Below are 12004 nucleotides of genomic sequence, written 5' to 3'. Positions count from 1 at the left end.
TTTCCACTTCCAAACAAAAATATGGTTGGATTATTCAGCGTATGATCAACCTGTGTCAATAAATCCTGGACCATGGTAACATATATGCTTAACCATGCACACTACAGATTGATGCAAGCATGTTTTCTGTGAAGGACTGAAAATAATCATGACATGGCCATAGCATGGGTCGTTATTGCTATTGGTACAGAAAACACTGGCTTCCCACATAATTTATCCACAACAAAATATACAGGTTGCAAGGAAATATCTAAAGGCATTTTATGATAATAGCTGTTAAACCCGACTATTCCCATCTGACAGGTTAAACATTACACTAACTGACAAGAGATGGTCAAAGGACATAACTGCAGCAAATGTTCTTTTGGTAATATGTTTAAAGGTGTCAAAACGCCACATTACCGGACATTCAGATTAGATGTATGTGTTATGAACAGCAATGAAGATACCCAGTTTGTACGCACCAGATTAAATAAAAATTATTGATAAACGCTGTTTCCATCATTCCAATTTCAGAATTAATGTTAAAATTTTAACTGAAATATCTTCTGACCAAATTTGTGATGTATTTGACCGACTGCAGAAGTAAAACCTGGATAAATCCAACGTATAGTTGTGAATGTTGCTCATTAAATAACTACGGTACTGATACTCCATATTAAGAGCATTGATTTGCCGGTAAAATGAATTCTGTAATAACATGTCAACGGTAGCAGTGACAATCGAACCCTGCGGTTTTAAAGTTTCACGTGTTCTTAATTTTATTAATCCATCTTTATGGATTAAAACAAATAATAACATTGGGAATTGTTATTGTTAATCGGTGCGGAATGGATGGATTGAGGCTGGGGAATTAGTGCGTGTTGGTTGGAGTAGATAAAATTGTGAGGGAAGAGCGCGGGGAATGTCAGTGGGGTTGAATGGGGGGATCAGTACGGGATGGACATGGAGAGAGACAGAGGGGGAGAGAGACAGAGGGAGAGAGGGGGAGAGAGAGAGAGGGGGAGAGAGATAGAGGGGGGAGAGAGGGAAGGAGGAGGCGAGAGAGAGAGATAGGGTAGATAGAGAGAGAGAGAGGGGAAGAGAGAGAGAGAGAGAGAGGGGGGGAGAGAGAGGGGGGGAGAGAGAGAGAGGGGAAGGGGGGGAGAGACAGGGGGAGCGAGACCGAGGGAGAGAGGGAGACAGACGAGGTGGGGAGGAAGGAAGGTCAGCCCTCCTCAGATAACACCGGCATCATTGCCCCGCTGCCTTGGCTGTCCCTGTCCACCGCCAAAGGGGGAGGCAGTTGGGATCTCCTCGCCACCGCTTCCCCTCCTCCGCCAGCCAACAGCAAAGTGCGGGGCCGAGCAGTGCTGATGCTTCAGACGGCGGAAGAGGGCCTCCCGCTCTCCCTCCCTCCTCCAGGCCTCGGCGTGCGGGAGGGTTTGTTTTGAAAGCGCCGCTGGCGGAGTGGCAGGCTGCGGCCATTATCAGGCCGGGCGGGGTGAGGCAGGAGGAGCCGCTGTCGCTACCAAAGATCCGCTCTATAATCTTTGGTCGCTGCTGCTGTGTGGGGCCCGTCATTGGCTCCGATTCTCCGTCACCCCGAACCTAGTATCTTTGACCCGCACTACAGCTATTGCTGCCGTTGACACGAAACGTCACGTTCCTTTTCTCCAGAGATGCTACCTGACCTGCTGAGTTAATCCAGTTTTTTGTCTGTCTTCGGTATAAACCAGCATCTGCAGTGCCAAGCCGGGCAAAATGACTCGGCATTTAGGTTACCCGGCGGCACTTTAGGTGGTCATTGGCACCCGGGCAACCACTAATTTCGAGCACTGTAATACAATTTTTACCAAAGGCAATTAATCTACAAACTGGATGTCTTTCGAGTGTGGGAGGAAACTGGAACACCTGGTGAAAACCCAGGTGGTCACGGAGAGAACATACAAACTCTGCGCAGACAGCAACCGTAGTCAGGATCGAACCGGGGTCTCTGGCGCTCTACTGCTACGCTACTGTGCCACACTTGATGTAATATATAAAGCTGCCCGTTATTTTCTATGGTCTCAGCTTTCCAAGTTGCTCACCCAATAATTCGACAGAGAAATAAGACTGATGTCTTGATATGAATATCAATGGAAAGAAAATGTCAACACATTTTGAACAATTTTCATGTTACTATTCTTTGAGCTGTTCATCTTATGATTGCCATTTGTTTCCCTCACAGGATGTGATGATCTAGTGAGTGCTGTCTTTGACTTTGCTAAAAGTTTATGCTCCCTCCAGCTGACTGAGGAAGAAATAGCTCTGTTCTCGGCTGCTGTTCTGATATCGCCAGGTGTGTGTTTGATCTACCATACACAAGCAAGTTTGAGTACATTTCAGACCTAAATATCTGATGCAGTAGTCTAGTTCATTCATTCTTTTGATGGATCTCACATTATAGAAACATAGAAAAATAGGTGACCCTTCGAGCCAGCACCGCCATTCAATATGATCATGGCTGGTCATCTAAAATCAGTACCCCGTTCCTGCTTTTTCCCCATATTCGTTGATTCCTTTAGCCCGAGGAGCTAAATCGAACTCTCTCTTGAAAACATCCAGTGAATTGGCCTCCACTGCCTTCTGTGGCAGAGAATTCCACAGATTCACAACTCTCTGGGTGGAGAAGTTGTTCCTCATCTCAGTCCTAAATGGCTTACCCCTTATTCTTAAACTGTGACCTCTGTTTCTGGACACCCCCAATATCGGGAACATTTTTCCTGCATCTAGACTGTCCAATCCTTTAAGAATTGTCTATGTTTCTATAAGATATCCTCTCATCCTTCTAAATTCCAGTGAATACAAGCCCAGTCGACCTAGTCTTTCATCATATGTCAATCCCACCATCCCGGGAATTACCCTGGTGAACCTACGCTGCACTCCCTCAATAGTAATGTCCTTCCTCAAATTAGAAGACTATAATTACACACAATACTCCAGGTGCAGTCTCACCAGAGCCCTGTACAACTGCTGTAGGACCTCCTTGTTCATAAACTCAAATCCTTTCGCAATGAAGGGCAACATGCCATTAGCTTTCTTCATTGCCTGCTGTACCTGCATGCTTACTTTCAGTGACTGATGTACAAGCACACTCAGGTCTTGTTATACATCCCCTTTTCCTAACATGACACCATTCAGATAATAATCTGCCTTCCTGTTCTTGCCACCAAAATGTCTCACATTTATCCGCATTTTACTGCAATTATAGTTTGAGAGTTATACAGCATGGAAACAGGCCCTTCGGCCAAACTTGCCCATACCAACCAACATGCCCCAACATGTCCCACCTGCCTGTGTTTGGCGCATATCCTTCCAAACCTGACTTATCCAAGTAATTGTCCAAATGTTTCTTAAACGTTACTTTTGTACCTGCCTCCACTCCGGCAGCTCGTTCCATACACTTACCATCCATTGTATAAAAATGTTACCCCTCAGGTTCCTATTAAATCTATCCCCCTCACCATAAACGTATGTCCTCTTTAGTGACCATTCTTCTGTATTCTCCTCACATCCTTCAGATCGACCATGGTTAATGGAACCGAGGAAGGTTCAAAAGCTACAGGAAAAGGTTTATTTTGCACTACAGCACGTGATTCAGAAAAATCACCTGGACGATGACACATTAGCAAAGGTAATAGTTGAGCTGATTCATTGATCAAATGGGAGGATTGGAGATGGGAAGGCACCCTGATATGAACAGTTGGGAGTACAAATGGAATAGACCAGGCTTAACTGAAATTTTCTCAGTAATACCAAAACTGTCTGCAGGACACACAGACTTTTCTGTAACAACTAGAAAGGTTTCTTCTATGCATTTGAAAGGAATTAATCTACTAGTGTGCTACCTTGGAATATGAATGATCAAGGGTATAACATTTATCCTGTCAGCAATTAATTTAGCATAAGAACATGACAGGACATTTAATTTAGTTTTAACTTTAGTAATACAGCATGGAAACATGCCCTTCTACCCACTGAGTCAACACTGGTTCTGTTAACCCACTTTCTCATCCACTCCCTACACACTGTGGTCAATTTACAGAGATCAATTAACCTACAAACCCGCACGTCTTTACAATGTGGGAGGAAACTGGAGCACCCGGAGGAAACCCACGCAGTCACAGGGAGAATGTGCAAACTCCACACAGATGGTACCCGAGGTCAGGATTGAACCGGGTCCTTGGTGGTGTGGGGTTCTGCCAGCTGCTCCACTGTGCTGCCTTCTGTATTGTTGACATTAAAAAAATAACAAGATTATTTCAATCCCTTGGATGGTTTAATCATTGCATGTCACTTATAACTGTGAAGTGTCCTGTTACTCTAATTTATTGACAAATTCAATATCGAACTGCCACTGGATATTAGGATTTTTAACTAGATTTTACATTTGTCTTCCCATAATGGTTCACACATATCAAGCAAGATCTAGTGGAGATGATAGGAACACGCAAACAAGGAAGGAGAAAACACAAAGTGCTGGAGTAACTCGGCAGGTCAGGCAGCGTATCTGGAGGACATGGATAGACAAAGTTTCAGGTCAGGATCACTTTCCATGTTCTCTAGAGATGCTCCCAGATTCGCTGCATTACTCTGCAGCATATTGTGTTCTATGCAAGATTGCAACATCTGTTGTTCCCTATGTCACCAAAGAAGGAGAGAAAATCAATTAATTATCAATCCACTGAATAGTTTAAACACACATCCATTGAGGTTGAAGTTGAACCTGTGCAAATTGTTAGTGGAATACTATTTGCAACCATTAACTTCGCAACTTCTGCTGAGATAAAAATGTCAGATACAGATTAAATCCATCAGATTTGGACAAGAATGTCTAGCTTAGTTAAGCTTGATGGCAGCAAGAAAAAATATTGCAGCTTGAACCTATCCAATGCTAAAAAAAAATTCTCCTTGATCTGCATTTGGTGGCCATTAGCATTATGAATCTCATTTTTCTAATGGGAACCTCACTTTGAAAGTGTTTGAAGATAGACACAAAAAGCTGACATAACTCAGCGGGTCAGCAGTGCCGGATTTACCTACAGACTTCGTAGGCTGAAGCCTAGGGCCTCAAAATCTAGGGGGCCTCCGGCCAAGGTGTATAATATTTTTGACACTTACATATGCTATCACAATGCACTGTAGTCTCTAAACAACCCTTCAGTAATTTTCGTTGCCCTCCATTTCAGAATAATACTGCTTTAAGCCGATAACTCGACACTAGCACTGGCAATAAATAATTTTTAAAAAACACAGCTTTCCAGCCCCTTATCTCATTGGCCACACTCGGCTGCACATCGGTGTCAATCTGGTGGTACCGGGGTCTGGCAAACATTCACACGTGCTCCAGTAAGCAGCGATGGCGGGTGCAGGGATCATCTTTGGATACTTGCAGGCTTCAAAAGTCAAAACTGAGGGGTAAGTAGGAAAGTGCAAAGATATTTGAACTAGGAAGTTGGCAAGGAGCAATGATAGGGGTAGAGCTGATAATCATTGCTGGAAACCTACTGTGTAGTGCCGTGGCAGCCACTGTCAGGGTAGTAATAAAACAAAGCTTATTTGCAGCATCTTTGTTAACGATAGGAAAAAGCATACTCGTTTTGTAAACGGTTTTTGGAAGCAGATTTGATTCGGATTTGATTCAGATTTTGCAATATAATTGTCAATAGGAACAATTCTTTAAGAAATATTTCCCAAATATTATACAGAAAAATAATAATAACATTTTATGTCTTTCAGAGAAGGAATTGCAAATTGCGGAATTTAAAACACCCATCATCATCCTTGGCTTTACTCAAATTATTTAAAACATTCTTCCATCTTCCTCTAGTCGTGGGGGTGGGGGATTGGGAGGGGCGTCACAAGTGGAATAGCCTAGGGCCTCTCTTCATCTAAATCCGGCACTGCGGGTCAGGCAACATCTCTGGAGGAAAGCAATAGGCGACACTTCGGGTTAAGACCTTTCTTCAAAGTGCTTGACCATGTTAGTTCGGATTTGCTGCTAGATTTACAATGACACTGGCAAAATGGCAAAATGGTTGAGGGGAACATAGTTGGTTACAGAGTTTAAAGTTGTATTCTATTTTTCACTCTTCTTTCAGCTGATCTCCAGATTACCAACTCTAACTGCACTTTGCAACCTGCACACCGACAAGCTCCAAGCATTCAAGCTGTTGCATCCAGAGACTGCAAACAGCCTGTTCCCTCCCCTGTATAAGGAGCTTTTTAACCCAGACTCTTCAGCCATCCCCAAGTGACGGTGATGGCTGACACATGCTACTGCGCTTGGAACAAAGCTCTCTTCAGACAAAGGCACATAATGTGTACATTCAAGACTTCTAAATGGAAAAAAAAAAATCACTACTGCAACACTAGGAATGTCCTGCACTTAAATAGATTCTTTTTCACCACTACCGATTAAAGAATGTAAATACTGCACCTGACCTGGAGCTTTGTGGAACCGGTCAGAAAATGTACAAAAGTTAAGTCATTCTTCTTTTATCTGTTTTGGGGGTAAGTTTTAACAATCAGATGCTGGTTAATGCTGTTTTATAACTAGAACCGTGATTTCACAGTATTATTCTTTCTATTTGTGGCTTGGACATAATTTAAGAAATTCGGCCTTCTAGGCTTAACTGTTTCCATGTCTATTTTCTTTTTGTCATTTTTTTTGTTGAGTCTTGTAATTTAATTTTTGATGTCTGAGAATTTGACATTTCCAATATATGTCAGAAAAAAATATATGTTGGGAAAAAGTGTAGGAGAGAAAAGGATATAAACAAAAGCCTTGTCTGGTTTGTTGAGAAATTGAGTGTGGATTCTGGTATATTATATGTAAAGAGGGTTTTAGGGATTTGTTGCCTGTAAATGTAAATTCTAGATTAAAAAAAAGCACTAGTTTTCCACATTAAACTATATTTTTATGTAGAAAGTTGCACAGAATGACAAAAAACACAAAACAAAAAAGATAGAAAATGGTCTTTTAGCCACAGTGACGCCCACCAAATCATTATGATGGAAGCTTTAATGGACTTTTTAAATGATAGTTTGTGTCCCGGTGTATTTCAAATAAGAAATGGTAATAAGTAATGATGTTCTACAGGATTTATAGGATGTATTTTTATCATCCCATGGCAAATTGACGGTCAGTGAAAAACTGTCAATGTTACAAGATAATTCATAATTTGGTAATATGGTTCCCTCAGTCATTGTTTTGCGTACAGAGGTCTGATTTTTGTCATAGATGATGCTCCATTTTAAAATTATACATTTTATATAAGACCACCCCTGCAAATGGTCATCAGGATGGCGATGCAGGAACAGTGGAACAGTGCCAACACCACACTGCCTGCTAATCAACATAATTGTAACATCCAGCCGGCAAAGTTATGTGGAGGGGGGGTAGGTGGTCTAACTTTGTGAGTTACTATCCTCAGTTAAAGCGGAGGCGTGCTGCATTCTGTCTGGGAATCTTTGAAGAAAGACGCAGCAATGGAGATTTTCACGTCTTCACATACGGGGAGACTTGATTAAAGTAGATCAAATCTTGAGAGGCATAGATATTGTAGACAGTCAGAACCTCTTTCCCGGGATGGAAAAATCAAATACTGGAGGGCATGGCTTTAAGGTGAAGTTTAAAGGAAATGCATGGGGCAACATATTTACACAGAGGATGGTGAGTGTCTTCAACACACTGCTGGGGTTGGTGGTTGAGGCAGATACGAAACCGGCATTTAAGAGACTTTTGGATAGGCATGTGGATATGCAGAGAATGGAGGGATATGAATTATGTTCAGGTGGATAAGTGATGGTCTTGGCATCATGTTTGACAAAGACATCGTGGGCCGAAGGGCCTGTTCCTGTGCTGTACTGTTCTATGGCTTGATAGAAACTGTGGTAAGAAGGAAATGTGAAGGAAATTTGCAGTACACTGGAGACCAGCCAGACAAGGTTAAGCCAATGACCCATGGAGGTTACTTAAATCTCTGCATCCAGGTTTTCAGGCTTGGCCAAAGGCTGGAAACCTGGACACAGAGCTGTGTGTTTAATAACCTCACTTGCTGGCCAAGGTCTGTACCCTATCATGTGAAGCACTCTCCTCCAACAAATTCTTGTGAATCTCCCACCAACAATCTCCATCATATTAATCAAGAGTTTTTCAAAGACTCTTTCCAACATTTCAATCAAGACTCTTTCAAACATTTAGCACAGCTGCAAGGTCAAAGCCAGATGTCACAGATTGCACACAGGGTCAGCTGTCCATCCGTGAAAGCCTCTCACTCTAACACAAGTATAGCAATAATTGACATACTTCCCTTCTCCCAGGTCAAGGTGGCATGCGAGTAAGCATGCAGGAGCTAAAGTAGGAGGGAAAGTGTACATGTCAAAACCTCTGCAGCAGCGAGTAGTGAGCTTCATTGGGATGTCCATTGTAGGAGCGGTGACACCGGCAGGACAAAATAATGGACGATAATGGCTTCCTCATTTCTTACGCATCTTCTCACAACCCACCTCCCCTTAATTTGAGTTACAATTTATCAATCATTGGAAGCAACCACACTAACCTACATTAACTTGCAGCACCCCTCCCCATAACTTCAATTGGCTTCCCATCTCCTTCCAGGTATTCAAGTATGCTGCCCGGCTATGCAGTGGATCAGCATGGAGAAGGGACACACTGGTGAAAATCAATTGACGTTTGATTTCATACTTGAAGTCAAAAAAATATATCCCGGCTTGGTGTTCAAGGTAGAGGAAATGATATAGGCATATGGTGAGGCAGTGGACACAAGAGGCTTGCAGTCAGGGTGACAGGCAAGGATAGTCCAATTGTTGACTTACAGAAGTGACTTGGAAGAGGCCTTCAGGAAAAAGCTGTGCAAAATGAAATGTTTGTTGCATCACGATGTTCGTTGGAAAGGCTGTGTTTACTGTCAAATAGATTGGAGGATTGTGGCACCAACTTGGCACAGGACTGCACGTAGCTTAGAACTCATCCCTCCCAGTGTGAACAGTGCCCAATTCCTTGCTCTTCTTGTTCAAAAACAAAGTGCTGGAGAAACTCAGCAGATCAGGCAGCATCCGTGGAAGGAAATGGTTGGCTGGTGTTGCAGGTCGGGTCCCTTCTTCAGACGGATAATGTTTCGGGACGGGACTCATCTTCAGACTGAAAATGTCTCAGGTGGTGATCCTTCTGACTGATGATGTTTCGGGTCAGGGCCCTTCTTCAGACTGATAATGTTTAAGGTCGGGATCCTCCTTTAGATTGATGTTGCTTCATATCGGGACCTTTTTTCACACTGATGAAGAAGGGTCACGACCTGAAACGTCCTTCCACAGATGTTGCATGACCTGCTGAGTTCTTCCATCGGTTGTATTTAGCTCAAGATTCCAGCATCAGCTGCTTCTTGTGCCTCCGTGCTCACATGTGACGACCCAGACACAGTACAGCAGTGGCCAGTATGTCAGCTTCCCTTGTGGAACAGCCACACAGCATCTAATTGCTGCAGTGAAAGTACAGACTACTGTCTTGCCCGGTCAGACACTGCAGCTGTTGACTATGGGGGTTGGGGGGGGGGGGGGGGGGTGGGGGGGGGCATCATTTGAAAGCATAGAAGGGTAAGGACACCCTGGAAATAGGCACCATTTGAACACTTTGTATTCCGCCACCCAACTTTGTGGCAATGATGGCTAACATTAACACAATTCCACTCGTTTGAATAGGTTTGTCAAACCCCGTCAAAAAGGTAAGTGACTAAACATAGAAACATAGAAAATAGGTGCAGGAGTAGGCCATTCGGCCCTTCGAGCCTGCCCCGCCATTTGATATGATCATGGCTGATCATCCAACTCAGTATCCTGTACCTGCCTTCTCTCCATACCCCTTGATCGCTTTAGCCACAAGGGCCACATCTAACTCCCTCTTAAATATAGCCAATGAACTGGCCTCAACTACCTTCTGAGGCAGAGCATTCCACAGATTCACTACAGTATAAGTAAAACCATTTTACTTATATGGAATTTGGCACTATTTAATTTATAAACTTGGTCTGGAATATTTCTTCGAAGTGACACTGTGACCATGTAAGCACTACAATGCTCTGTGACTGCGGGGGAGATGGTGGGAAGGGACTGGTTGAGAGGGCAAGGGTGAATGGAGAATTGTGCTTCCGACAACTAAGATTCTCAATCAGCCATTCTTACTAGCCTGTCACAGACAGGCTAGTAAGAATGGACATCCCTTCCATTTACTTCCTGCTTCCCTCTCCTGCCACCTCCTCCTCTTATACTACCACTAACCCTGCTGCTGCTCTTCTGGCTGTGGTGACCAGCGGAACCTGGAATCTGTTCTGCTGCGAAGCGCAGAGTTCCTCCAGAGCATCTCCTCAACCGACTGATCTTTTCTTCCAAATGTGGTGTGTTAAAAATAGCCATCGTAGCACAATGACATTGTGACTGCTGCTAACTTATCAGTTGGATTCAATGCACACACTAGGTGAAAGATGGAATTGGTTACTTACGTGGTACAGAGCAGAGCTGCTGAGCAAGATCTGAGAGTGTTGTACTTGCAGTCAATAACATCTATGGAAAATCCTGAAATACTAACAGTCAAGTGCTCGCTCTGCCCCCTAGCCTCTGGCAAGAGAGAGTGAAACATAGCCTGTTCTCTTTGAACAGTGTTTCAACATTCCCCCAAATATTAAATTGCAGGATGGTGCAACTATCTCCAGCTAGAACCTGGAAGGAACACAACTCATAACAGATAGATTGCTGAAGTAACTCAGCGAGTCAGGCAGCATCTCGCTAAGTTACTCCAGCATGTTATGTTTTATGAAAGTGGTAATGATGTGGTGAAAGAAGGAGTAACAAGGAACTGAAGAAGAGTTTCGGCCCGAAATGTTGCCTATTTCCTTTGCTCCATAGGTGCTGCTGCACCCGCTGAGTTTCTCCAGCACTTTTGTCTACCAAGGAACTGCAAATGCAGGTTTACAAAAAGAAAAACACACAAAGTGCTGGAGTAACACAGCGAGACATGCAGCATCTCTGACGAACGTGGATAGGTAACATTTCAGGTTGAAACATCACCTATCCATTTTCTCCAGACATGCTGCCTGACCAGTAGAGTTATTCCAGGACTTTGTATCTATCACCATCTGCAGTTCCTTTTTATCACTACTCATAGAAGTTTGTTTTCATGGATATCCTGATGGAAAATAGCCCTGGGATCTTCGGCCTGCTCCAAGGATGCATTTGTAGTTGGAATTGATTGCAGATTTTAACAGATGTTAACTTTATGGAAACATAGGTAACCAAGACTTTTTTTTTGACTTGTTGATGTTCAGGTCGGAGATTTGTTCTGCGTACACAATGGGCAGTAGTGACGTTTTGTTGAGACCTTCTCCCTCCTCCTCCTTCATCCTGGTTGTCCTGTGGTGCGAGCTATCTGCCTATTCTGTCATTCAAGCTCTATCCCAAGGAGAAAGAAAATTGACAAATGCATCAATGCCTGAAAGCAACAGATCTATCAAGAAGCCCTGGAGTTAGCAAATCATTCCTCAGCATCTGCCATTCTGTTCTCCATAGAATTCTGTCAACTGAAATAACTAGTAAGAATCAAATACCTGTACATGAAAAACTGCAGCAGGAGCCAGAGCAAATCAACTGCGCATGGTTAACAAAGACCACTAGCTGTATTGTTAATCTTCAATGTGGCAGTGCAGCATTTCCTGATCGCTGTTGCGGTCTACCCACATTTCATACCATCTGCATCTGTACACTGTTTGTGCATTAACACCCCTATCACAAGCTATTTTTGACAGGAGTCATATCACCATGCATACTGGATGGGTTTTTTAACTAACTGTCACACACCACAAACATACCAAACTAAAGTTTGCACGGGTAATATTAATTCATAACACAATTTCAACTACATTAATTTTAATACATCCCTATCATATTATTTAAACTTATTTCTGGTTGG

General features: G+C 43.1%; 1 protein-coding gene across 3 annotated transcripts in view; it reads left to right on the top strand.

Moving 5' to 3' along the window:
• rorb (RAR-related orphan receptor B) overlaps positions 1–9579 on the top strand; it is a 203297-nt gene extending 193718 nt beyond the window's left edge. For all 3 annotated transcript variants that reach the window (XM_055633072.1, XM_055633071.1, XM_055633070.1), the window contains 3 exons: positions 2210–2320; positions 3543–3655; positions 6123–9579. In XM_055633072.1, coding sequence (XP_055489047.1) covers positions 2210–2320; positions 3543–3655; positions 6123–6278 — 380 coding nt within the window. In that variant the 3' untranslated portion in view covers positions 6279–9579. The remainder of the gene's footprint in view (positions 1–2209; positions 2321–3542; positions 3656–6122) is intronic.
• The last annotated feature ends 2425 nt before the right edge of the window (positions 9580–12004 follow it).

This window comes from Leucoraja erinacea, chromosome 3 (assembly GCF_028641065.1).
Source record: "Leucoraja erinacea ecotype New England chromosome 3, Leri_hhj_1, whole genome shotgun sequence".
In the NCBI taxonomy this organism is placed as follows: Eukaryota; Metazoa; Chordata; class Chondrichthyes; order Rajiformes; family Rajidae; genus Leucoraja; species Leucoraja erinaceus.
The sequence above is the reverse complement of the archived record's forward strand: the minus strand, read 5'-3'. Positions and strand labels throughout refer to the sequence as shown.